The sequence below is a fragment of the Cryptosporidium sp. chipmunk genotype I genome (assembly GCF_004936735.1).
Source record: "Cryptosporidium sp. chipmunk genotype I strain 37763 chromosome Unknown contig_31, whole genome shotgun sequence".
Classification (NCBI taxonomy): Eukaryota; Apicomplexa; class Conoidasida; order Eucoccidiorida; family Cryptosporidiidae; genus Cryptosporidium; species Cryptosporidium sp. chipmunk genotype I.
The window spans coordinates 288,312-316,136 of NW_027125591.1; the positions used below are offsets into that span (position 1 = coordinate 288,312).

At 31.3% G+C, this 27,825-nt stretch overlaps 10 protein-coding genes across 10 annotated transcripts; 5 read left to right on the forward strand and 5 right to left on the reverse strand.

The window, feature by feature from the left end:
• Positions 1–479: 479 nt before the first annotated feature.
• Positions 480–5,288, forward strand: ELE39_002679 (large with signal peptide; the record flags this gene model as incomplete). Its single annotated transcript, XM_067345783.1, has 1 exon — positions 480–5,288. The coding sequence occupies one exon, from the start codon at positions 480–482 to the stop codon at positions 5,286–5,288; it is 4,809 nt and encodes a 1,602-aa protein (XP_067201641.1).
• Positions 5,289–5,369: 81 nt separating this feature from the next.
• On the reverse strand, positions 5,370–6,515 carry ELE39_002680 (uncharacterized protein; the record flags this gene model as incomplete). The annotated part of the gene is made up of 1 exon (XM_067345784.1): positions 5,370–6,515. One exon carries the CDS (start codon positions 6,513–6,515, stop codon positions 5,370–5,372), a length of 1,146 nt encoding a protein of 381 aa, XP_067201642.1.
• Positions 6,516–6,815: 300 nt separating this feature from the next.
• On the forward strand, positions 6,816–8,972 carry ELE39_002681 (uncharacterized protein; the record flags this gene model as incomplete). The annotated part of the gene is made up of 1 exon (XM_067345785.1): positions 6,816–8,972. The coding sequence occupies one exon, from the start codon at positions 6,816–6,818 to the stop codon at positions 8,970–8,972; it is 2,157 nt and encodes a 718-aa protein (XP_067201643.1).
• Positions 8,973–9,039: 67 nt separating this feature from the next.
• On the reverse strand, positions 9,040–9,708 carry ELE39_002682 (nucleoside-diphosphate kinase; the record flags this gene model as incomplete). The annotated part of the gene is made up of 1 exon (XM_067345786.1): positions 9,040–9,708. One exon carries the CDS (start codon positions 9,706–9,708, stop codon positions 9,040–9,042), a length of 669 nt encoding a protein of 222 aa, XP_067201644.1.
• Positions 9,709–10,072: 364 nt separating this feature from the next.
• ELE39_002683 (cysteine rich having a signal peptide) lies at positions 10,073–13,768 on the forward strand (the record flags this gene model as incomplete). The annotated part of the gene is made up of 1 exon (XM_067345787.1): positions 10,073–13,768. One exon carries the CDS (start codon positions 10,073–10,075, stop codon positions 13,766–13,768), a length of 3,696 nt encoding a protein of 1,231 aa, XP_067201645.1.
• Positions 13,769–14,047: 279 nt separating this feature from the next.
• On the forward strand, positions 14,048–21,835 carry ELE39_002685 (large cysteine rich; the record flags this gene model as incomplete). Its single annotated transcript, XM_067345789.1, has 1 exon — positions 14,048–21,835. The coding sequence occupies one exon, from the start codon at positions 14,048–14,050 to the stop codon at positions 21,833–21,835; it is 7,788 nt and encodes a 2,595-aa protein (XP_067201647.1).
• Positions 21,836–22,257: 422 nt separating this feature from the next.
• ELE39_002686 (uncharacterized protein) lies at positions 22,258–22,827 on the forward strand (the record flags this gene model as incomplete). Its single annotated transcript, XM_067345790.1, has 1 exon — positions 22,258–22,827. The coding sequence occupies one exon, from the start codon at positions 22,258–22,260 to the stop codon at positions 22,825–22,827; it is 570 nt and encodes a 189-aa protein (XP_067201648.1).
• Positions 22,828–23,079: 252 nt separating this feature from the next.
• Positions 23,080–25,287, reverse strand: ELE39_002687 (uncharacterized protein; the record flags this gene model as incomplete). The annotated part of the gene is made up of 1 exon (XM_067345791.1): positions 23,080–25,287. The coding sequence occupies one exon, from the start codon at positions 25,285–25,287 to the stop codon at positions 23,080–23,082; it is 2,208 nt and encodes a 735-aa protein (XP_067201649.1).
• Positions 25,288–25,797: 510 nt separating this feature from the next.
• On the reverse strand, positions 25,798–26,205 carry ELE39_002688 (uncharacterized protein; the record flags this gene model as incomplete). The annotated part of the gene is made up of 1 exon (XM_067345792.1): positions 25,798–26,205. One exon carries the CDS (start codon positions 26,203–26,205, stop codon positions 25,798–25,800), a length of 408 nt encoding a protein of 135 aa, XP_067201650.1.
• An 863-nt stretch (positions 26,206–27,068) lies between these two features.
• On the reverse strand, positions 27,069–27,803 carry ELE39_002689 (uncharacterized protein; the record flags this gene model as incomplete). Its single annotated transcript, XM_067345793.1, has 1 exon — positions 27,069–27,803. The coding sequence occupies one exon, from the start codon at positions 27,801–27,803 to the stop codon at positions 27,069–27,071; it is 735 nt and encodes a 244-aa protein (XP_067201651.1).
• Positions 27,804–27,825: the final 22 nt, after the last annotated feature.

The following is a 27,825-nucleotide window of genomic DNA, read 5'->3' on the forward strand; positions in this document are numbered from 1 at the left end:
CTACTTAAATTATACTAAAAAATGATTATTTTCTAAAAAAGACCAAATATTTGTATTTGACTTAGTTTGGCTTAGTTATATATCCGTTACCTAATGCATTTTACTCACACTGCACCGCTCGCACTAAAGTGTATCTGCGTAAGTGAAAATAATATAAAGCAGGGGGAAAAAAAGATTCCAGATTTTTAGTAAATACATTTCCCTATTTATAATTTTAATCTCAAGAATTATAGAATATTTTGAACCAAATAATTTATTTCTTTTGTATTTTTACTAATTTTACAAATTAAAAATATTACATTGGTATATACATATATTTGAATATGTATAAATATATTTATTTATAATTATTAAATATATACATTATGTATATTGCCGCCACTTGATCTAAAATTTCAGAGCAAAAAAGATTTCAAGGAATAGACGACAGAATTAAAGTTGCAATTTAATATACAAATTAGTTTTCAAATGAGAGGAACATGAAGATTAGGTTCCTTATTCTACTTTTTTGTTGCGTTTTTGTGTCAATTTATTCTGCTGAAGAAAAAAAGTCTGATGATACAAAAACGCAATGGCATTTCATATTAACAGCAATAAGGTCACATCCGAATATTAAATGTAAAAATTTGCCAAATGAAGTACCTGGTGCGTTCTATTCACATGGTGAAACTAAATTTACTTCAGAAAAGGATGAAAAGATTAGAATAATGAAGGAAAATTGTGTTGGAGCACTCTCAAGCCTACTTGAAATTCATCTACCTAGAAGCAAAAGAAAATATTCATTTAAGTTTTCGGACATTAATAGAGTAGATGAAATAATGAAGTTATTTTGCAGCGATGCTGCAAGCCAGTACTTCATTTCTGGATTCACTTTGCCAATTAAGACAGAGAGCCCAATGGTAACTGAAAGCACTAATTGGAGGACAAATCAAAATTTATTTAATTCAAGTGAAGATTCGTTTCATGATTATGAAGGTAAAACTGATCAAATTTCTCTAATAGGGAGAAATGCTTTGACTTTAGGAAAGACCACAAATGAAAAGAAATGTGCTGCAAATCAATTGGATTTTTCAAAAACTCCATCTGAACTAACAAGTGAGAGATTGGGCTACAGTGTGTCTGAATGTGAACAATTTGAAAATGAAGGTACACCAATTTCTAAATATAAAACTCCAAAGGTTTTAAGCACAATATTGAAGTCAGTTTTAGATGAAAATAGGGAAGATTTACCAGCACTAGAAATAACAATTTCTCAACTTCCTAAACAAGTACAAAACAGAGTCCTTTCATTTTTTAGATCAAAAAATATAGATGGAATTGTTGAAATTTTAAACAAGTTACCCAGGAAAGTTGTGGAGTCATTCATAAATAGTATAGAACTTGAAAAAAAACAAATAAAATTTCAACTAGGAACAAGTTTGGAGCAATTAGAATTTTCCATTCCTTTGTTGGAAGATGAATGGAGGGCAATTATTGATTTTATGAGCGACCCATCATCTCCTGTTCAGTATGAAAAAAAGATAAACCCGTATAAGCAAATTAAAATTCCAAAAGAGTTTAAGTATAGTAATGGAATTTTAAAAAAATTTATTCAGTATTGTAGAAGAGGAATTAGGAGTTTAGCATATGAAAAGTACATTTCTGAAGATGGAGTAACTTATTATAGTTATAATGAAAATAATTTAAATGGAATATTAATTGCAGGAAATGACTCTGATCATAGAAAAGAACAAGTGGAAACTTTTTGTTATATGGTTTTCGAGAGATTATACGGAAAGAAGGAAAAAGAAATGATGAATAAAAGACACATGAAAGCATTAGAAATAAAGAAATCATGGGAGGATGGTGGAGTAAAGGGCGCAGTAATAGACCAGCTTTTAAAGAGTTTCTCAGACGAAATTAACGATGAAAGATTACAATGGTTATTTTTGGTAGAAAGCGCTAGCGTTCCGAATCCATTGGTATACAGCACTGACTTACCAAAACACACAATACCGATCTCTTTTACTAGCAAACCTACAGATGCTACGAATGAAATAACAGGGAAAATTAGATCATTTGTATACAATTGTAGAAGTGCTCTGATGACATTAGGAGTGGAAAAGTTTCCAGGAACTAAATCACCATTAAATAAAGTACATTTAGGCGTTGATAAAGTTCAAGATTTAATAAAGTTTTGTAAATCAGTTGCGCATAGGTACATGGGAAGACTTGTTGAATGGTTAAACATAATTCAAGCCTCTTTAGATGATGATGTTATTAGATTAATTGATATGAAAAATCCCGAGTTTCGTTGCCCAGATTACTTTGAATATGAAGATGAATCAAAGCTAGCAGATAACTGTTCAAAAACCATATTAATGATGATAAATGAAAACAGAAAGGCAGAAGAAAATAGGAGAGCCAAAGTTTGGAAGGGATTGAGAATAAATTGCCAACCTAACCATGTAAATCAACATATACGCTCGTTTTGTAATTCTGTTGCTAATGAAAGACCCGATATTAGGATAGCGTCAATAAATGAGCTTTCAGAACTAGGAATTGGTAGTGAACTTAGCTCAATTGAGGAAGTGCGAGAAGGTTATAGCAACGAGCAAGCGGCATTAGAAATTGTAGAAGAAAGATTAAAGACTATTGAGAGCAAGCAGACAGAAGAAAAATCTAGTTCTGCATATAAACTAGATAAATGGAATCAGCTTCAAGAATTCATGGTTGAGAATCGGAGGGTTAGAGAAAAATTAGACAAATACTCTAGGAGGCAGTTTCAGAAATTATTTGAAATAGAGGATGCACAGAAGGACTTATTGTTATCATTATTGAGTGAAGATATAATTACTGAGAAAAAGAGGGAAAATATTAGAGACCTCATAGATAAATATTCTTCAGATTTATTGTCAATGAGAACAGAGTGGGCTGATTTGTTATTTCAAATAAGTAACAATAACAGAAAAATAACAGAAGCAGAAATAGAAATTATGAATTTTGTTCATCAAGCTTTAGATTACATTGCAATTTCACATAGAATTGAACTTGTAAATTCGTCAACAATGGCAAATATGGTAAATTGGGAAGATACGCTTTTAGAGAAGGAGAGAATATATATAAACTCTAAGATGTTAGAATATAGTAGTCGTTTGGACTCTGATCAAAACATTCAAAAATTAAAAGATATTCATTACAAACGAAGGCAATTATTTGAAAAAAATTTATTTAGAACTCTTCCTCGTAAGCTCTGGAATAGAGTAAATACCTTATCTGGTAAGGGTCTTCATCCTCTGATACCTATAAAGATCAGTGAAAAAGAATTAAAGGAAAGAAAGAGCTTAATTGTTAAACTTCATGAAGAGAAAAATAATATGGTTTCAAAATATGATTCAGAAGGTCAAAAGTTGGCGAGACAATTGATTGTTATAGAAAAGGTTGTTGATAAACATCTTGCAGATTTAAATGAAATGTGGGATAGTGCCTACTCGATTGAATATTCAATTCAATGGGAGCTCAGAATAAAAGACATGCAAGACACTTATCTATATTTAAACAATGAATATAACAGAAATGCAGAGTTTATTACGAGGCAACAGCTTCGTCAGTCTCAGCTTCAAATTGGAAATCCTCAATATCAACAATTATTAAGTGAAACAAATCAATCAATAGAGATTGCTACTGATGAAATGAAAAAGCTATTGAAATTGATGAACGAGTTAAGGCAGAAAAGAAATGAATTAGATACACTCGTAGAATCAGATTTGTCAAAAAATTATGCAGAAAAAATAAACACTTTAAGAAGAAATTCAAAATTATTAGAGGATAACATAAGCAACGACATTAGTATTCTGCAGAAAAAAAATGAAATTTCACAATTGCAACTTAATAGGGATATAAAGTATTTTGAGATTACAAATGTGAGATCAGCTTTTTCTGAAAGATTGAAGAAAAGCGAAGGGCTAATTGAAGCAAATATTTGGCTGAACACTAAGAATGAGCAATTATTTTCTGGCTACGAATCCAAGTTGAATGATGATTTGAGTTCTTTGACATACTCTTTCGAAAAGTCTGATAAGTATGAAACATATTTTAACATGGAAGAAATTCCAAACGAAGCATTATCAGAGCTTAATAAATATAAGGAACAGCTCAAGATTAGTTTATTTAATGTAAGGTTTTATAATGATAAGATAAGTGATAATGATATGCAACATATACATCAGTTTGAATCAATGGATGCAAATACATTAGCTTATAAAGAACTATTTGAATCAGAAGGTGAAATAGATGATGGAACATTGTATGGGGAAATAAGCACACTAGAATGGAATATTATTCAATCTAGATGGGAATTGCTAAAGATGAAACATTTCTATATAGAAAAAAAAGAAAAAATATTATTAGAGTGTGCAGAAATGAGAAATTCCTTAGATGAGTTAATGCTGCAAAAGTATGGTATGATACCTGTTACCAAACCGAAAAGTGTTCCTAGCAAAGCAAACATTCTGGCCATGAAAGGAATAGGGATTGATCTAGGTGAAGAGCTGGTGGCTTCGGATGAGAAAAATAACCTTAGCTATGACGGCAAAGTTCTTAAACTTGTGCAAAAAAGACTTGAAGATGCAAACTCAGTATTCGAGCAGGAACTTTCAAATAGATTGAGTATTCTGGATGAAAAAATAAGAGAAGGGAGGATAAGGCTACATGAAGCTGCGAGGGAGGTTGTCTCAAATTGGGAGTTACAACAGACAACTGCTTCATTTAGATTTGCTTCTCCTCAAAACAAAGACAGAATGAGAGAAGCATTTGTAAGAGAGCGTGATAAGGTAACAAAAGAAGAAATTAAAAAAACAATACCGTTAAAACTCGAAAAACATATATTACTTCAACAACAAAAAGATCGTGCATTACAGTTCAAACGCGACATAGATTGGATACATACTCCTGGGAGAGTGGCAAGTCAATTAATGAAGTTTGAACAAAAAATTAGAATTTTTCGAAAAAAAAGACATGATCATTATGAGAAAACTCTAAAATTTCTAACATATCAGGCAGAACAAGTCGATAGAATTAAACAAATCGATGAAGAACTAAATGCTGAGGAAACAAATGGTTCAAGGTCTAATGGACCTGCTATTTCAACAATCAACAACATTCAAGAGCTAAAAAAAGAAAGAGAGAGGCTAGAGGTGGATCTTGCTCAAAAAAGGAAAGAGTATCAAATGCAACTTTCTAGTTTTCAGAATGAGAGAGACGCGCTTTATGACGTGTCAAAAAACCTTACAGACGATGAGAATAGTTAGGTAGAATAAACAGTATAAAAGTTATAAATCAACTTTTGAAACATTTTTTTTCTCAAATAACCAGTTTTAAAAACGTTGAAATTAGCTACCCATCGATATTTTACATATCTGTTCTATTTTTTCTCTTTGATAAACCTCCCTCATTAGCGCAGGATTTTCGGACTTTATTATTTCTATACATCTCTGGACTAATTCGGTTCCGTTAGGCAAATATTGGGTTGAGATCTTAACTGCTATCTTCTTAGTAAAAATAAGGCTGCTGAACAGTGAATACTCCTTTTTCTTAATCAAATCAATACTTTTCACAATGTTCAAATACCTTAGTTTAATTTCTGTACCACTTACTTTTATTTCAGGAGCTTTAGGTAAATAAGTAACCCGGATTGTTTTTGACTCAAAATCTAAATTTTTTTGTATGGATTGAATATTCTCTTGAATATAGCTAATAATTTTTGATATTTGATTATCCCAAGAATGCATTTCAATGAAAAAGTTATTTTTTGTTACTTGTTCGCAAATTATTTCAAATATCCTTTTGTTAATCGTTAAGATTAGCAAAGGTTTACTATGAATATTTGCTTCTGCTAGAAGACTTACACATTCATTATGCTTCAGTGGATCGATTAATAATTTAGGGTGTAATTCGTACTTAAAATCTGTTTTTTTCGAAAAGCGATTATTAATCTCGTTTATTAATGCGTATAAAAATCCATATCTTAATAATCCCATAGCATTATTTTTTGCACCTCTTGGGCCAAAGAGTTTATTAACTAATTTGACAGGAGAATAGTGACTTCCAGTATCAATAAGCTCGCTTCTGACTCCATCCAACGAATATTTAAATGATAGTTCTCCTAATATAGCTGTACTTTTACCCATAATTGGTGAGATCAATAGGTTTGAAAACGCCCTTAGATTTTCACTTAACTCTGACCTATCGTAGTATAGAGAGTCTGTAAAATTAGATCCGACAAACCCATTTTTTTTTTGGTTTATATTTACAGTATCCTCAATGCTTTTGAGCAAGTCATTATTAATAAAACTATTACTCACTTTCGAACTTAACACTGACCTTTTATAATCGTTTTTATTCCGCTCATAAACATCGAAAGTAGGACTATTTAGAAAAATTGAAGGTTCTATGAAGTTTGAAAGATCACTTACTCCAAAAACTCCATTTATTCCCAACATATAATAGCACAAAAGTAAAAATGCAACAAACTTCATTTTTTAATAATCAATTTATAGATGCATACCACAAATGTGACGCGCCATTTCGTTTATTTTATTCAATGTAAAGTGGAATGAAATAAATTCATAAAATTATTAAGATTAGATATAATGGCTCATTAGTAACAAAAGTTCGGTCTAAAGCAAGCAAACTATCACTTCAAGATAGCAATAATTAATTAATTAACAAATAATGTACAAACGCGTACTGATTGGCGGTAATTTTATGCGTTTTTGGGTGTAGTTAAATTTGACTAGTGGCAAATCAATTTATAATGAAAAGTTTCATTCAAAGTTATGAAACACAATGCGAGTATACTATTATTAAATGCATGCATAAAATTGCTATTATCTATTTATCTTGGAGAATCTTTAAAAGTATTGCCTACAAATACTACCGATGAAAGAAATGCTTTAAAAAAAGGTTCCACTCTACTTCTACTATATGATGTAGATAACGTCATTCTAAAACATGTGGGCCCAGGAAAAACATATATTAATCCAGAAATAGTGCCACTACTGGCATCCATGTACAATTTACGTAAATCGAATGACCCTAGAATACTTTTACCAAGAATTTTTTCGCATGGATGTGGTACTGCAGCAAAACTCTCTGAAAGCAAATTAGTTAAGCCAAGAATATTTGATTCCAACCAAAGCTTAGATAATAATTATGATTTTTATAATTTTTCAACTAAGATTGATGATATTGGAGATGCATATTTACTTAATGAAGTTTATTACCTTAAAAAATATGGACAGCCAGAGACTATTCACCATCCGATAGATATATTTAAAATCTTCTTTGCAGATGAGAACGAATTAGAAACAGGCATCCCGTCTATTATTCCATTTAATCGGGTGTTGGAAAGAAAATCAATATACTTTGACAGTATTACTTTAGGGCTTAATAGCCAAGAATCGTTATTTTTTAAAAAGCATATCCAAAAGGCTAAAAGAACAATTGGGGGACGACCCTTCCTTTTGGATTCCATTCCTAACGGTATGGATGAAGTGCAGGGAAAGGCCTTTTTAAAAAAGCTGCTTACAAAGATTTCTTCTTTCCCTAAAGTTTGGCCATTTGATCTAAGAAGTGAAGAGCTACCTTTTATCAAGGATCTCGTTAAATATCGTGCTTATATAAGTGGGAAAGTTCAATTTGGAACTACTATTCTGCTACTTGATGATTTGGTAGCTCACTTTAATTTTGGGTGCGTTCATGAACACTTTACTGAAGAATACAAAGTGTTCATCATTGTTATCAGAAAATTCATGCCTAATGGCGACCAAGAGAATTTATCACGCGAATTTCAAAAATCAATCCCTGTTCCCATAGGTACAACTCCATACAGCCCATTTGATATTAGAGAAGTGAATGTAAAGATAAATAAAATACTTCAAAATTTTCCAGATGATACTCATCCAGATATTTTTTATAAAGAGGTTCGAAATGAGTTCGTTTATGATAGTCCAACTTACCCCAAATGTGGCTATGACATTTCAAAGCCCTTTCCATTCTATTTTCTGGTTATAATAGAGTGTGACATTCTGTATAATTTAATAAAACTATTCATTGATGATCGGATGGCGGAAGAGGTTACATATTTATTAAATATAGCATCATATATTGCAGTAATTTCCGGTAGAAGGTCATGTGAATACGCTTTTTCAATGGTTAAACATCTTATCGCGTCAGGATTTTATCAGTGGTCCAATAAAATTTTGCCACTCACAATGATAAAAGGTAGAAACACAGATGATACTGGTGAATTTTCACCGCCATTTTCACAATATATGAAAAGAAATATTAAAAATTCTAGCCAAAATTCGAACCAGGACAGGCATATTTTCATGTCTAAACTCTATTCTAGGATGCCAAGAAGTAGAACAATGGTTCTAAGACTTGATTATCACGGAGACCCAGGCAGAACACAGTATTCTGACTACACATGCTTCCTCAACGCACCCCCTAATGTAAACGAATTCATTAACTTTCCATCAAAGTCCACCAAATATAGGCAACTACTGAATCTAAATTCTGACTCTAAACTATCAAAGTTTTTCGGAGTGCCACCCAACGGAGAGATCAAGACTATCAATTTACTCCAGAAACTAACAACGGTATTCAATAAGGTCGAGGGTGTGTTGGAATCGACCATGAGAGCGTCTAGGATCGCAACAAGCATCGAAACAGATGACTCAACTCCTTCACACAACATGCAATTCGACGAAGAGTATGTGAATTCCACTGACGAAGGTACATACACAGAAGTGCATATTCCAACGCAGATCGCTCCACCCAAAACAAGCGGGCAAAAACATCCAACGCCCGCCCCCCCAACCGTTCACCCCCAAGTATCTTATTCGTTCTTATCGATTTTCTACACAATTGTAGAAGCTCTTAAGAATGAATTCCCAAAAGAATACAAATTCTGCGTAGGATCAACAAACTAAGCAATACGTAAATTGACAGAATAAAACTCTTGAAAAATAGCCGGTGAATTAAGTTACACAACTAAATCTATTCATAATACACAAACTGATCTATGGCTCTTTGATAAGAGTAGATTTCATCTGGGCCAAACCAAAGGAAGATCTCCAAATTGGCATTCTCAACGGAATCAGATGCATGAATGAGATTTCTCTCAGTCTGCATTCCGAATTGTGCACGCAAAGTTCCTATTTCTGATCTTTTTGGATCTGTAGAGCCCATTAATCTACGAAACTCTGATATTGCGTTCAACCCTTCCAGAACAATTGCAACAATTGGTTGATTGGTTGTTCTAGAAACTAAACTTTCAAAAAATGGTTTCCCTGCGTGGTCAGAATAATGTGCTTCGATCTGTTGAGCAGTAGCAACCAAAAACTTCATAGCAACAATTTTAAAGCCTTTATGCTCGATTTGGGAAAGGATTGCTCCAATGAGTCCTCTATGAGTAACTTCAGGTTTTAACAAGACCAAAGTTCTTTCGGAAAATGGGTTTGTAGATGGCGGACTGGTTTCCACTGTGGTTCCGTTGACGATCACTTGCTCTTCTGATTTAACTTCAGTTGAATTATTACCTTCGTCTGTTTCCAAGGTTATTTCGGTTGAGTTTCCAGGAGTTGGAACTTCCTCCGAGAGAATGCTTCCAACACAAATTGAGCAAAATAGGTACAGTAATGATAAAAATAATAAACTCTTCTGCATTGTAATTAAACCTAAAAAATGACGAGCTCCGCCATTATTTATCCACTAAATCAGAGAGCGGATAAATTTGAGACACAGAATATATTTAATATTGTGAAAAGCGGTAATATATATAGCTACCGCCTTTTAGAACATAATACATAAATATTTTTGTAACGATAATTTTGCATAGTATAGGTAATGCTTTTGAATAATATTGAATTTAGAATATCATAATTAAACAATTATTTATTCGATCTTATTCCTCTAGTTATCAAATTTTTTGATATTTTTTATAGTCAATTTTGTGATCTAAATATTATGGCGGTAAACACATGCTTGCTATATATTTTTTGTTGACCTTTCTCAATGAGCACAACTCAACATGCATTACATAACATCTACAGTCTTATTTGGCTTACTGATTTTGTGCTTGAATAGTGTTCTAGTCCTCTGTAATAGTTCACTGGAGTCTATACCTAGATTTCAGCTAGAAGATTTACAACTTGATCCAGAAAATTTATCTGAAAATTTCATTCGAACTCAAAATGGGTGGAGTTATGGAGGTGAAAAGCTAAAGGATGAACAACTAAGTACTCTTCCTGGATATATGAGAGAAATTACTGGCTCTGGCTCGTCTTGCCCTGCTTCTAGATCATGTAATGTAAATAGGAGTGATGTAGATGAATTAGCTGAACGAGTATTTATTTTGCAATCAGAAATACCCGAACTATCGGTCGACTTATCTTGGTATAAAGTTTGTGCGTTTTCTATTTCAATCATTGATACGAAGGCATCTTTTATGAATCATTGTAAAAGTTCTGGGATTTCATTTTTACTCTCAAGACCAGTCACTAAATTATTGGAACAATCAATTATTAGGTTATGTCGCAATATGCCGCAATATTCTACATGTAATGGAGTTGACTTGGCACTTGACTCTTTAACTGAAGAGCTGTTGAGGGCAACAATACCCCACGTCTTGCCAATGGCAAAAAAATCTCTTTCATTTACACACTTTTGTTTTGTTTCATCAAGAAGTATAAGGGCAAGAACTCGTGAAGAATACTTAGAAATTTGCGAAGATAGTGTTCTTTTACTACTAAATTTGCATGAAATGTCAGGATCTCAAATTACTCCTTCTATTGCTGAACAAATTTGTAAATCTACGTGGATATACAATGCGGAATGCAATGGATTTAGCAATACAAAACTAATATCCGATGTTGCATTTGAAATGTTTGTTTTAATAAGAAAAGAAGGGATTCCAAACTTCGATATCAATCATGTTTGTCAGTTACTGACAAAAATTTCTTCTACCCTACGTATTCCTTCTGATACAAAAACACCTATTTCAAATAGAAAAAGGTATTTGTATGAATGCACAATGTACCTTACATCAATGATAGAACATGAAAAGTTGGCTAATATCTCTGAGAGTAAACATGGGTCAATAGAGAAATTTTGTTCTCGTGGGGAAACTATTAAACGCTTAAATGACATTGCAACCTCAATTTGCACTTCTGTTTCATTTTATCAAAAAAAGAATAAAAAGAAAATTTTTATTCCTTGTCTCAAAAAAAAGAAAGTAGTGGAAAAAAAACAGGGAGAGTCAATTCTGGAATTATTCATGAATTTGATGCAATCAGTTAAAGCTACGTCTAGAAGAATACTTGGCTGGACAATTGAACTACCTTTTCCCGGTAGCGATGAATCAAAAGCAATGCTCATGTTGGGTTATTCATTAAATACTGTAGATGTTAGATCTATCCAGAATCCACAATATATTAGGATGCTGGCCATATTACATTCGAAAAAATACATTTTACCAAAAACTGCATACAATATTTGGAAAGATTCTGTATTATCAATAGGAATTGAAATATTACCACCCTTCACTCCAAGTCTCACAGCTGGAATTATTGCAAGACCAGAAAAAGATATAGTTGACTTAAAATTAAATTGTGGGAGTAATAATGAGGATGTTGACGCACTTGCACTTGAATTATTGAGCGTTGCACATGAAAACAATTTAACAAATCTAAGGTTTTATCAATTTTGTAAACCATCTGAAGCTCTAGTTGGTGTTAGAAATCAAGATTTTTATTCATCATGTATTGAGGCTTTAAAGTACATACCGGAGCTCGATATTCATACACAAAAGATTACAGGAAAATATTTAACAATTCCATTTCACAAAATTTCAAAATTGTGTCAAGATACTCCTAGGTGGGAGTCAACTTCATCAGGGCTTTCTTATGCATCTCTAATAATTCAGGATAATTTGAAGAAAGATGAGTTGAATAATACACTGAAGCCTTATTCAAAATCAAGTATATTAACAGATCGAGATATATACTCTTATGTAATAAAAACAGCAGCTAGATCTGCTCTTGAGCGTTCAGCTGCATCTGATCAAATTTGTAAACAGTTCAAACCAATATATTCGGAAGAAGATATTAGTTCCCAGAACAATACTCAATTAGATCTAGATAATGTTCAAAATATTGCGAATACATTGTTTAGAAAGGCAGTTTCTTTATTAGATGAAGATAAACAACTAGCCTTTTCATTATCTGGAAATACAGTAAAAGGGTCAAGTCCAATTACATTTGAATCATTTTGTTCACTTGTACTTGCGCTTTCAAAAGTTGAGAAAAAGTATTTCAATTCTGAATGTGCCAGGAATTTGAGAATGATGTTCAGGCAAAAAGTAGTGATTGATGGCCATGTAAGGCTTGCGACGATTAAATCCAGAACAATCACCAAAATATGTATGTCTTCACCACAGTTTGAAAAGTGTGGGAATTATCAGAATGATGAAATAGATGAAATATCGTATGATCTATTATTGGGTGCCCAAAAACTAAGATTTACATCAATCACTTATCGTCATATATGCAGTGTAGTGAAAAACATAAGAAGGGGGGAAATTAAAAGCTTAATTCCCAAGGGACAAACGAATAATACGAACATTAGTAGTTTTTTTAATAGTGATTGTATTTATGGGTTGAGAACACTTTCTATTGGTGCTAGACATGCAGAAATTATATGCAGTGGAACAAGGTTTTGGGTTATGTGTGGAAACTATATGGACTCAGAAGTTGATGCATTGGCGTCCCAAATATACTCTGAGGTTGTTCAAAATACTGGTCTCGCAAGGTTTATAACAGTGTCATTATTTGAGTTGGTAGACTTTTGCCCAATTGCAGAAGCGCTTTTACACGAAGTGGATTTAAGATTTTTCAATCGTGAATGTGTAAATGCTCTTGCAGCTATGTCGATAAGTAAGGAATATGGAAAGTCAATTTGTCAAAGTTCAAGGCATTGGCAAGGCACATGTATTGGGACGATAGATGACCATTCATCAATTATTGAACAGATAGATCCAATTGCAGGTGCTCTTTACAAATCTTCACAAGATTTGGGATATTTGGATCTTTTATTTGCTGACTTTTGTGATTCAGCAAAAGAGCTATTTTCCATTAAAGAAGTTACAGAAACAGGAAAAGTTTTAGAAGGTCATGAAACATCAATGTTTCATATCGACTGCCCAAAAATTGTCGGTAAAATGTTACATTCGTTATCAGAAGAACATTCAATTGAGGTAGCAAAATTCAAAATAAATACCAGGTCCATCAGATCTATTTCTTCCGAAAATTTTGAGAAGGCCGAAATGATTTGTCAGAACTTCTTTAATTACTTTGACCCCAACTATGGTGCATCTCAAGTAGAGGAGTACGAAGAAGCGAACTTTAGGAGGGATGAGATCGAAAAACTTAATATGAGGAGTCCTGAGGAACGCACCAGTCCTAATCGTGTTTTCTTACAGGGCAAGTCATATAACCAGAGAATGGCAGGAAATAATTATTACGGTGGGCATTATAGATATAATTGGGCTAATTTATTGGCTCAAAAATTCTTTATACCTGACAACAGAATTGATAGAGAAGCCCATGAAGATAATTTTGACTATAATAATCGAGCGGAGAGATATAAAGGCTTGCAATACCTACCTCATGGAACAAGTTCCAAAAAATACATTCAGAATACTGAATATCGGGTTAATGAGGAAAAGTAATTTAGGTTCTGAGCTCATTAGTAAGTACCAAGATTTTTATTGTAATCAAGTATGAATTATAACTTTTTAGTCTATAATATCTGGTTTTTAATATTTTTTTCCATGATTTTGCCAGCAAAAAAATGTGCCTTAAGTGTGGGGTGCTTCGGCGCTAGTTATCTAAGTATCGAAATCACGCTTGCATAAGGCTATAATATAGAATATGATATACAAACTTATTACCTTCGAAAAAATATAGGTTTATTTAAATATTAATAGTTGTTCTATTAATGTATAATTATGTCATTTGTTCGATTACTACTAGCCTACTCAATTTTATCCATTTTTCTGAAAAACGTATTGTTTTGCCAGGAAATTGATAAGAGTGAGATTATCTTGGAAAATATTCTGAACGAATTACATGGTTTAGGGTATTCGCAGATTAAACGTGATGACTTGCTAAATCCTATCCTAGAAATTTATAATGGAGATCTAGACCACTTTAATTCATTTTGTGTAAATTCACTTTTAAATTATTACAGAAATTCCCCAAATGAAATATGGGTGAACGAACAAGCCGGCCAAGTCTCAATTGACAAGATTATTCAAAACTTTATATTGGTTTGCAGAGAACTACCGGAATGGCAAAATGTCTGTCAAGACCAAGCTTCGATAGATAGTTTAATTGCAACTGACATTCATTTAGCAGTATTATTAACAATAAATGAAAACCCCGAGTTAACCAATATTCCAATGGATGCATTTTGTAATTTGAACTTAAATTTTTCTAACGAAGATTATTTAAGCTATAATCATTTGTGTGTAGAAAAGTTAGTTTCTAATCAAATAAATTCTGAACCAATTGTTTTTAAGGTTAGAGATGCTTTGGCAATTTGTTCAATAACGACGTTTTGGTCAAAAATTTGTATCAAAAATGACTCAAACAGCAATTATGACCTTCCGGAGCTACATTTACTTGCATCTTCACTATTCTTCGAGATCTCTAAACGTGATAAATATTTATCTACTTCAAATGGTTCAGAAGAATTAACACCTATAGACTTTTGTGGATTATCTGAAAAAATGATCTTAAAAGGAGATGTAATGAGTTACTTTAATATTATTTGCGTTGATGAATTATCAGCACCTTCGAAGCTTGTTTTGTCTGGCAAATCTTGGCTACCTTCGACAAAGAATATAATTGAAATATGCAGAAATAACCCTTTATGGATAGCATGTAACCGTAATTCAGATCATAAAAACTTCGATAATATTAATTCATTTTCAGATAACAAAGAATCGAGTTATATCTCCATTATTGAGAAGATTAGTTTACTTGCTACAACATTGCTCCAGCAGATACATCAGCTACCAACTTATATGTTTAGCTCATTATATTATCGATTTGCAGAGATAGATGACCTGTGTTATATAGCAGACACAATTCAAAAAGACATAAGTCGAATAGAAAACGAAGAACTTTCTAATCAGTCACAAATCAACTTTGGGCAATTCTTCAATTCGATTTGTTGGCGAGTTCTTTCTACTTATCCAATTACTTTTAAAACTAGTATAGGGGTTATTTCCCAGCCAATAAAAACTCTAGAAGCAGTTTCAGTGTGTAGCTCTTCCGTTTTATTTTGGGTTAACGACTGTACAGCTGAAAGCTCTGAGGGCTTAATTTATTTGCCTCAAATAAGCATTTTGTCACAGGAGCTTTTGATTTCGTCTAAAAGATATTATAACTTACCTGCAAATACGTTCTGTATTGCTGCCAAAAATATCATTTCGAATCTGAATAAATTAAATAATGGGCTTGGATCTTCTGCTAATAGGCTCGAAGACTATTCAATCAGTTGGGTTCTAAATAATATTAGTAAACTAGATTCATATGCCCAATTTAATGGAATAACGTCAGGATACTTTAACAGAGAATGCGTAAGAGAACTTATAGGTAGTAATGAAAGTAACAGTGAGTATATCCCAATAAATTTTGCGATATTTATCTGTAGTAGTTCGTTAAGATGGGAAAGATGTGCAGTAAGTGGCAGTATTAAAAGCAAGTTTTTGACAGAGTTTGTCGCATCCGAATTCTATTACGGACTATTAGCAGAAGTGGATATCTGCCTCCAATTCAATTGGAATGACATTTGCATGATATCCGAATCAACCATCCCTGAAGAATATAATAATCTAGATTCAATCCCTACTATTCCTTATTTTAACCATTTTTGTTCCGTAAGCTTTATTAAAAACCTCAAACTAATAAGAAAGAGTGTCAACATTTCATTCAGTGAGAACAAGCCATATAAATTTACTACTTTTATTAAAGTTTGTGTTCATAATTATTTTTGGAGAGTACCATGTGGAGAGATTGTTGAATTAGATTTACTTGCTAATAGTTTACTTTTTGGTTCGCATCAATTTCCATCTATGCAAAATATATCTGAATCTCAATTTTGTAAAGCAGCAAACAATTTGTTAGATGTGGAACCAAACAAATTTGAAATTGAATGCATGAGGGAATTAATGAAAATCGGTGCTCAATTCACTTCTGAAATAGCTGAAGGGGCATGTGCAGTAACTCATCGTTCTTTAATATGCCATGGATATCCTGAAGAATATTCGCATATAGCTAGCGCATTGTTCTCAGCAATTTATCAATATTTGCAAATCTCTGAAATTCCAAGTTTTATAGAATTCTGTGAAATTGTTCATTCAATATTTACAGACAATGAAATAAATGATTCACCGTATTATTTTAATGCGATATGCGCAAAACACATTCGCAACTCTAACTTGAACGCGTCATTTTTTACTATATCTGTTCTTTGTAGTCATATATCTCCAAACAGCATTTCCAATGAAAATTATATGGAATCACTTTTGGTTTCTGAATTTTATAAAAAGAGCAAAAATATAAATTCACTGAAAAAATGGGAATTACATTATTTTTATCCATTGGCCAAGAAAATTTTGGAAAGTATACAGAAAGATCCAAAAGATATTTCTAACTTCAATTATAAGTGTGTTTCGATAACAAGGAGTGTAATATCTACCGACTCATTTATGTTAAAATTAGATGATGCAATTTCATTATGTAGTGGTTCAATTGCATTTAAAATTTACTGCAATAATCAAGATCAAAGCATTCAACATTTAGTATCTGAAATCATTCAAGGGATAATGTTAAATTATGGGCTGAGCCTCATTGAAGATTCTGAAATTCAATCAATTTGCAATGCTGCAAAACTAATTCAAGATGGATCAGTAGAAAAACAGCCAATCTCGAGAAATTTACCTGGTATGACAAAATATCCATATTTCTTAAATTCCTGCGTTGAGGTACTAATTTCAGGAATGATACTTCCTACAAAATTTTTGGAAATTTCTACAGACGATGCTATTTCTATATGCACTCAATCTTTACGTTCTTCAGTTCCATGCAAAAGTGAGAAAGCTGTCGTCTCTGCTATTTCTGTAGGCCTTTATGCAGAAATGCAAAATTTTCCTGAAATGAATAAATTAAAAGTCACCGAATTATGCAACGTTGCATCAAAACTTGCTGAAAGCAATACAGAAGATTATCTAGAAGCATGTTCCAAGTACTTAAGTAATTTCAAGGCATACATTCCAACAATAGAAGATTTAAATATTAATCTTACTGAAATACAAAAGCAAAGAATTTGTACAAGGCCGTTTAAGTGGCGTAAATGCAATGCTGATGAAAACTTAATACGTGGATTTCACTCGATTAAAATAGAAAAACTCGCTTCGAAACTAAGAAAAATATTCAAATCAAATGATGTTAATATTTGGAAGTTTGAAAGATATTGTATTTTTGCTGAAAAACTCTTGAATGGGAACGGTGAAAATGACTTTATGAAGTGTATAAATTTGCTTAAAGAATTTGAATATATTGAAATGATAAAACAAAGTTCTAAAGCAGTGGAAAACCCTCTATTTTTATTTTACAAACTTGAAGACAAGACTATAAACAAAGTTTGCAGTATACTCTCTTCTAATTCAAATTGTATCAATTCCAAAAACGGGTTGTCAGGGCTGCTTGCATCAAACTTCTTTTCAATTTCAACAAAATATCTGGATTTAAATACAATAAAAAGCTCCGACTTTTGTATAATTTCAGAATTGATACTACAGAGAGGTAGCTTAAAGGAAATTAAGGAGAGTTGCCCCTATTTACTATTACAAATAACTAATTTGGAGCACTGGCCCAAAATAATGTTAACCCCAGAGCTTACTCAAATAATCTGTAATGGCTTAAGTATTACAAATTTGAATTGTATTCCAGCAAACATCAATCAGGGTATTACAGATGAAATATCGTCAGCTATTAATGATATAGCAATTGAATTGTTTTTTATTAGAAAAAAATACGTTCCAAGCTTTAATCCTGAATCAAGCTGCGCAATGGCAGAGTCATTAATTCATTACGGAGTAAAAAATGAGTACTTCAATAATCTTTGCATGAACTTAATCACATATGATATCTGGAATTTTTCAGAGAATTTTGACAGCAAATATAGTCACTATTGGAGTATCAGCCGTGAAGACCCTACGACTTTCATCGACTTTATAAAAAGCGAAGCTTCACGATTCTGCAAGGAACTAGAAGGAAGACTTTCCGAAATATATCTGAAAAGCCACAATTTTATTTTAAAGAGAAAAAAAAGTGTTAATAAATTAGACAATAGGATTTACTACCAAAAGGTTCTCAGAAGAACTTTAAATCCATTAAATTTTGGTGCAAACGATGAAAAAGATCTATCGAATAAACTTACGAAAAAAGAAGAAAGAATTGAGCTGAAAAAGAAGTTAAGGATTATTTCTAAAGCTAAAGGGTATGTTGCATTAAATGACAACGCTATTAAAGAATATTCCCCAGAAATGGTGGATTATAAATTAGCAAAGAAATACTATGCTGACTTCCCTAAAGATATCTATGAATCTATAGACAGCTCAAGTTTCATATTTAAGATGCCAGAATTCAACTGGAATTTATTCTCAGAAAAGCTTTTATCAATTTCAAAGAATATTCTTGGAGTTTCAATAAAGGTATCTGATCCAAGATACGGTGGTATGGCAGGACTAATTCAAAAGTGGGGATATACACCACAGGGTACAGTGCAAGGTGCGCAGTATATTTATCGAGTATCTAGATACATAAACAAATATATGATAAGCCCCAAAAAAGCGTATTTAATTTGGAAAGAGACCCTTATAGCAATGAGCTTTGCTATCCTCCCAAAATGGCGTGATTCATGGCAGGATGAAATTAGGAAACCAAGTCCATTAGATGAGCAGCCTTTACCTTCGTGTGATGGAATTAAATCAAGCAAAGTGTTAAGACAATTAGGAATGGATAGGAAAAAAATAAGTATGGTGGCGCTTGCAAATATTGACTCCTTTGTCGCACAGATGACAGAGGCAGCCCACGATCTGAAATTATCTAATGTCAAATTTAATGATCTATGCCTTGTCGGGATTATCCTGTTTAATATTAAATCTTATTCAAGAACTGAATCTTTTAATTACCAGTGTACTAAATGGGTTAAAGAGATTGGATATGTTGAAGAATATATTGAGAATGCTAATTTAACTGAAAGTGAACAGAAACTTTCAAAAAAAATTGTCAATCGTCTTAAAAATAATGTTAGGAAGCAAATACCTACTGTTTTAGCCAGAAAAATTTGTGCAAGCACAAACCGTTGGATGAGCTGCAACAGTGGATTAGATATTGATGAAAAACTAAACATTGACAATCTTGCAACCGAGTTAGTCAGACTTTCAAGAATCGCTGGACTTGAATTTCGAGATATGTGCGAAGTCGCAATTCAGATCGCCAATGCTCAAGACTTTAACCAGAAATGTCCAATAATACTTCAGCAGATAATTGGTAATTATAATAGGTCACATCAAATTTGTAAGTCCACTAGTTCTTGGAAATCCTGTCAATATTCAAAGGTAATATTGGATCCAAAGTTAAAAGAACATTTAGATACTTTAACAACAGAGTTAACAATTGGGCTAAATGAAGTTTTTCAAAATATCTTTACTTTCGAAGAAATTTGCTATTTAGGCGAAAAGTTTGTTGCATCTGAATATTTTAAAACCGACTGTATTAGATCATTATTTGATTTTTTGGTAGCCCAAAGGTTCATTAAACCAACACTAAATATTTATGGAGACGCAAAACCTTCGACATCCTTTAAACATATTGTATCGGTTGCGCTTGCAATTTGCTACGACACATTAAGGTGGCAACAAGCTACTTGCCTTTTAGAAGGTGAAGGTCATTACTCACTTCACGAGAAGCAATGGGTTGATTTAGTTTCAGAAGAAATTTTAAAAGAAATGATGGAATTAAGTAAATCCGATTCGCAAATATCAATATTTTTCAAGAATACAGAAAGAGATCAGCTTGTGGAACGTTTTAATCTTGAAAACAATAACAAATTTAAAATAAAACTTCCTCCTGTAATAAAGTATCATGATATTTGTAATCATGTGATTAAAATATCGAAAACAAGGTATTTTAATATTCATTGTGTTCAAGTAGCTACTGACATCTTTCAAACTCAATTAACAAAGATAGAGTTAGAAAATGAAAACACTAATAATTTTGAACAAATTAATTTATATGGAGGTATCATCAAGGTTCCCAATTCTAGTATAATTGAGAGAATTTGCAAAGGAAGCATTTTTTGGGAAACTTGCTCAAATAAGCATCTACAGCCGCTCTTTAAGTTTGACTTGGAAAACGAAAAAAAAGAGAATGTTGACATTATTGTCAATGACATAATGGTTTCGATTTTGCAAATTAATGACAATGGGATTGAAAACCCCACTAATATTAGTAAAGAATTGCATGATTTAGACAAAATACATAAGTTAGCTTCAAAAACTGTTTATTCACTCAACTATCTTGATTTTTGCGAAATTGGAGTTTGGTACTCAAAAAAAATATCAAATTTAAAACAAAAAGAGCATTCCGAACTCCAGAATTTGCTTTCAACAAAGATTCTCTTTCTCATTCTTGAAAGTATGTATCCTAATCGTAAGTTGGAAAAGGATCAAGTAGCCGACGAATCTGAAAACGAAAAGCTTGGTACGCTTGATCAATACATTGAAAAGTCAATACTAAAACTTCCTAAAACAACGCCAAGATTGGCTAAACCACCTAGTTCCATGTTCAGGAATATAACAAGTATTGAAACAATATTAGTGCAACATAGTGATAGCTACTCAAGCAATATTTTCGAAGTAAATCTATCTGGCTTTCATACATTTCAAAACTTTTATGTAAAAAGAAATATCTCAACCATTGATAGGGATAAAAATGGAAATTCTCTGTATGTTAAACCTAAAGTTGGGCTAATACTTAATAAATATCAACTACCTGATGGCTCACAGAAGCGCTCTAAACACTTAAATTTGGGAAAAGGTGGAAATAATGTTGAACCGAAGATTAATCAACTGGAAACGCAGAAAATATTACACTTAATGAAACGAAGCCCAAATAATTTTCATTTTTCAATTCTACCCCATGCTACAAAAGAAATCATTGACAAAAAGAAACCAAATCCTTCAGAAAAGAAGATAAAGAAGGAATGGTATAAAAACATTAAAAAAGAGTACTATTACAAGAAAGGAAGAGAAATTGCAAGGAAAGAATGGGAATTGAGACAAATTGCGCTCAGCAATAATAATGGAACAAGTGAAATTATGTGGGAAACTGAGGAGAAGAAGATTCCGAACTTTATTCATGCGTTATTTAGTTCTGAATTAAGAAAGCAAAGAAAAGAAGGGAAACTATTTAATAAGGGTTTGTATAAGGCAAGAGTTCATCAATTTCTCTTGGAAAAATTTGCTAATGATATGGAACTGCGAAGAGAAAATGAGAAAACGGGACAAATTATATTAAAATCAAAATATAAAAAGATTGTTGAAACGGAAAGTGACGAAATGGTCAGCCTTGAAAAGATGTATAGTGAACAAGAAGTCAATGTTGTTACAAATATAGCAGCATTAATAGGTTACAACCAAATTGCAGTTGATTTACTTTAAAATTTAGGTAACATATACTTGGCGGCATATGATAAGATCTATTTTTTATTGTTATTTTGAAATTTACTTTTTTTGCTACGTTAAAAAAAACTATAATATTGACCTCATATGGTATCTATTGTTTCCACTGCACAAGCTGGTCTTTTGGATGAAGATGCGTACAACAAAAAACTTCGAGTAAGCAATCGAAGCTGCGGAGTTTGGGGAAAGGCGTTCTGCTGTTTAAACTTGAAAGGAAGTGCAATAACCATCGCAATTATATATGGGTTAGCGTATATAATTTCTAACATAGGTAAGATATTTGTATTTCTTAGCACATGTAATTCGTTTTTGTAGGTATTTTATTACTGGGATCAATAAACCGTATCAATATTAGTAATGCTGAAAAGCTACTTCCAGTAAAAAAGTTATTATTATTTATCATGAGTACTTTTGCAGAGAGTTTAATTGGAAATATTAACAACTCTGAGATTTTTTCAAAAATAGTCATAGAAACAAAGTTATTCAGAATTTTGCTGAAATTTTTTGAAATTTCTTGTTATACGAATGGAATCATTTTCGTTTTCGGAATGCTCGCAGGGGTACTCAGTTGGTTCTGGTTAACCGCAGTACTGCTTATAACGCTATGGGTCGAATCGATCAAATCAATTTCTTCGATTATATATATTACATATCTGCTAATATTTATCTTTGAAAATTGGCTTTCCAGAATAGTTACAATATTTATTTCAGTTATTTTGTTGATAATTACATACTTGTTCTTATACTATTCCATTCAAATAGTTTATTCATTATATTTGGTTCAATTAGCAGGTGGTAGAGGCGACGAATATGTTGCATATTACAAGTTAAGAAGATTATTCCAAAACTCAGGAATCAATAACTCTAACAAGTCTTCAAGTTCCGTGATTATGGAAAAAAATCTATTAAGAAATACGGATGAAAATTTATCATTAATTCGAGCTAACCAAGACTCGCAATCAAATGTATAAACACTAATAATTTCGTTTTAAATGATATACTAAACATATTAGATTTGAAAGAAATTCAATCAAATGCTCATTAAGAACTGGGTTGAATCATAGAATTATTTAACTTTAGATTAAATCCTCTTCTCAATTGTAATTTCTATCAAATTCATCAATTAAACCGTAAATCATTTCATATGGTTTATCCATTATTTTCTTGAAAATAGATTAATACTGCGCTAATAAAAACTGGAATTTTAATTTTTACCAGAACTTTTAGTGATTTTCATGGATCCTTAACGATTCTTCCAGCTTATGAATCTCTGCTAATTTACTCTTGAGTTCGTTTTCTAAATTTCTTATTTTAATTCTACTAGCTCTGACATCTTCTTTAAGATTTATACGTCCATTCAAGTATTGTTCTTCAATAGATTTTAACTGATTACTCTCTTTGCCTATTTTTTTTTTAATTTCTTCCAGCGTTTTTTTTTCATTTTGAAGCATTAACTGAACTTCATCACTTTCATACTTGGTTAAAAGCAACTCCCTTGCCTTTTCTGCCAGTATAACTTTCTCTTGTAATTCAGATACTAGATTGCTGTAATATTCTATATTTTCTTTAGTTTCATCCGAATTGTTTTCACTATTCATCCATCTATCAAGTTCTTTTTTGGCGTATTCTATTTGTGGTTCATAAACTTCTTTTATTGCCTTAATGGTTGCCCAGCAAATTGAATCTTTGTATTTTGATGGGTTATCTAAAAATTTAACGATAGAATCAACTGGATCGGATTCTTCAGAAAGTTTACTATTTTCAAAAGATTCGTTTTGGTTGTTTATATCTTCAATTCGAACTTGAGCAGAAGCAAACAATTGTGCCATCTGTGGGTCAGACTCTACAATGGGTAAGCTTCCATTCAATTTTTCAAGCGTTTCTCGACTTAATTCAATTAATTTATTATTTGGCTGTTTAATATCAGTGAGTGAGTTGATTAATTCTTTTTTTACAGGAAATTTACATTTCTCACCTTTATCAAGATTGCTTGAATCATTCATAATTGCCTCAGGTTCATCAATAAAAGGAATTAATTTTTCAAATGAATTAATAGCAATGTTAGAATGTTCTTCAAAACTGCTACAGTACTGTTTCCCTGCTATATTTTGAATTTTTTCAATTTCATTAAATGGCAAGATAGACGAAACGTTATTAAGAATATTTGAAATTTCTTCCACTGTTAGGTTATTATCCTTAATATGTGTGTACTCTTTAGCCATATTTTCACATTCAGATGTACAGACTTCATTAGATTTATTATTAATGGTAGGCTTATAACAATCTGCTTTTTGAATAACTTCAAACTGTTTTTCATCTGATCCTAATGGATTGATATAACTTGAATCAACAGATATATTTTTGTTTTTATTACTTTCAAAAAAATCTTCACTCTGAGTATGATTTTGTTCATTTGAATCACTTGACTTTAATTTAATCTTGTTATGTGGTTCTAATTTATTTTTATTCTTATTTTGATTGTGCTGTGCATCAACAAATATATTATTTTTTGGTGAAAATGAAATTTCTATATGAATTGTTTTTTTTGATTTCTTTTTCTTTTTATCTATTTGATTACTTTCATTTTTCAATTGATTTGATAAAAAAACTAACTTGTCTATGCCATTCTTTATATTAAAAGTCTCAAAGTTTGAAATTTTATCATTATCAGTTTTATTTATTGTATCAAAATTTGATTCATTACATAAATTTTTAGTGTTAATATATTTTTGTATTTTTCCGTTTTCATATTCAAGTTCATCTTCATTTCTTATTGAGTAGTTCTTGAGTTCTTTTTGGGATTGATCACTTTTCGTAGCAAGAGTAAAATTGGGATCTTCGATATCAATGTATTTTATTTTTTGATCAGATTCTTTGGAAAACTCTAAATCTTTATTTATTTCCTCGATTTCATTGGTTTTTTTCTCTCTAAAATTATTATCTTCTGAAACTTTTTTTTTAACAAAGCTATGATCCGTGCTAGTTTGATTTAGGTTCGCAGTTGCAGATATAACAGGTGGCTCAATATAATTCAAATTATTTGATTTAGGAGTGGCCTCTATTGATGTCACCAGTTTAATCGGTGAATTACAACCTGAAAGAATAACATTTGAAGATGTTTCTGCAATTGCAGGACCACCTGGGGTATTCAGTAAATTGGAAACTTTTGTCTCAACAAATGTAACTGGAGCAGTATTGAAGTATTTTTTCGAATTATATTTTAATCTATTTGAAGAACTTTTCATGGAATTAAATCCTTGATGAATTGGATTGTTATTTATTCTATTATTAAAAATTAACAACTCTATTTGGCTGTTATAACCTTCATTGAGATCGATAGGCTTTGGAACTTTTTTAATCAAATCACAATCTTCATTTCCATCATTGGAAGCATCTTTTAAATGATTTCCCATACAACATTTAAAGGGCATATTAATAATAAACAATATGAATAGTAACTTTAAAACCTAAATTGAGTAGATTAATTAATGTAAAATACTGTAATAAATAAAATTTGATCTGCTCATTACTTTTCACTAAAAAAAAATAAGCAAAGGTATGATTTGTTAAATTTCCACAAAAGAAAAAAAGTTTTCATCTAATTGAATAAATTCCTATCCTTTTTTTTCTAAATATTGCCGACGGCCAAATGAATATTAATTAATCTAATGGAAATAAGATCTATAATTTAGGATTAAATTACAAAAGAAATGATTATTTTCTGTGGCATATGGAAGTTTACGCTAAGATCATAAACTTCAAAATAAATTGATAAGAGTTAGCTACATATTAGAATAGTTTGATTAAATTTTTTTTTTTTAGACTCAGATCCAAAATGCAACCATTATTTCATATTAGAGGTGGGTAGCAGCATTAAATGCTTGACAAATTAGCTATGCCGGAGCAGGAGTGTTTGAATTATTTGTGGTTTACCATCTGGTTTAGAATTTAAATTCATTTAGACTAGTAGAATTTTTTTCCGTCGAATTTTTGGAATCGATTTCCAAATCTGAGTTATTTCTGTATTCTAATACATTTTTTTCCAAATTCTTTGGGGTTTTAAAGTCTGTGAGTGTATGCTTACTAACATAGCCAAGCATTCCTTTAACTAAATCAGCAGAGATTGCATTGTTTATTGAATTAAGAGTGTTATTAAGGTTGTGCTGTTTAAGGCCTTGCTCTAATTTGTGAATGTTACCTGCAATTTCTAAATTTAACATCATATTGCCTTCGAGAATTATAATATTATGAAACTTACTAATTAACAAGTTATTCAGTCCAGCCGAACCTCCTACACTTGCTGTACCATTGGTAATTTTAGGAAGAATGTTAACTATTTTTTGATTCATAAATTATATCAGTTGTAAAATAAACAGTATTTAGTGTAACATACCATCATTTCCTGGCTTGATCGAGTCTACTTTATATAAAAGTAAGCAAATAATTAATATAAGAAGATTCATATCAAATAACAAAAAATGAATATTAAATTTTCTTTAAAATACAGCAGACAGTGCGCATTTGCATGTAATTACCGAATCTTTATTGACAATGTGAAATTTATTCTAAAAAATTCAAATGTAATATTAAAATTCATATCTAAAATATTAATTTTATTAGTTAAATAAATAAATAGTTGGACTTTCATAATAAAATTTAATTAAATTTTTTTTTCTCAGTTAATATTATTAAGTTTCGAAAAATCAGTAACATTGAGCAAAGATTTATGTAATTACATTCTGAGTTGTTGGAAATGCAGAATGTTCATAGAATTGTAATTGCCAATTAATTCTGTGGAATGCGTTATAAAAAATGTGAATGCATTTTTTGTAATTTTCTTTTGACCTTTAACTTTAGACTATTTTAACAAATGAGTCTACACATTTGAGTACTAAAAAAATCAGAGAATCTTAAGTTTTAATGTTCAATTTATTATTAGACACGGAATTCAAATATAATTCACATTTCTATTAACTATTTTTTTAAACCGTCAGAATATTTAGGTAAAAAAATGTTGCATATTTCATAAATAGATTCAAAGAATATCTGAACTATTCAGAGCATGTAACAATGAGAATATTAATTAACAGATAATTGTTTTTGGCCTTCATTAACGTCACTTATTCATAAAAAAAAAAGATAAATATTGCATATTGGGATATAGTATAAACTACAAGTTTTTTGGGCGAAATATAATTTTTTTGATAATAAATTATTTATTATTTGAGTTATATTCGCAACATGTATTATTAGCATTCTTTTCAATAATTGGTGAGAGTATTTCAGGGATTCTTAATGAACAATTAGTTGAATCAGCATTACACGGCGCATTTCCAAATGTGTGAGCAACATTAAATCCTAATTGCACTAGAAGCTGAACCATGCCCTCTTGTTTTAATTTTTCCTCTTCATTTGTAAAAAATACATAAATTGGGTAGTTTTGTACGTTTGAATCTGACAAAGAAGATAAAGACGAAATTGAAAGTTTTGTAGTAGGCAATATTGATGAACTTGCACTATTTGCTTCACTTCCAGCATCTTCTTCGATTAAATCTTCTACCAATTCACTCAAAGTAAATAAATATCCTTTAATAGATAATTTTTCAGCAGTAATAAATTCACCAGATGGTGACTGAAAAGAAAGTTTCATTTTCTTTATACGTTTATCAGTTGGAAAGTTACGCTTGTATATTCTGAACAAACTTCTTATTAGTGTACGCCCAAAAGGAGCGTCACTCTCAGTTGGGCAGTGTACTTTAATTGAACTTTCTTCAGGGTAATATTTAATAAAAACACGGTTTTGCCAATCTAATGGAACCTCAACATTTGGATACTTGGATTTTACCTTATCATTAATTGCCGAAACAATTTCATTTGGGGTTGGAATTGGAGTGCCCGATATGAATATACACAGAATTAGGAATATTGATAAAAACAAAAGTTTCATTAGATTAATTTGCAGAATTTTT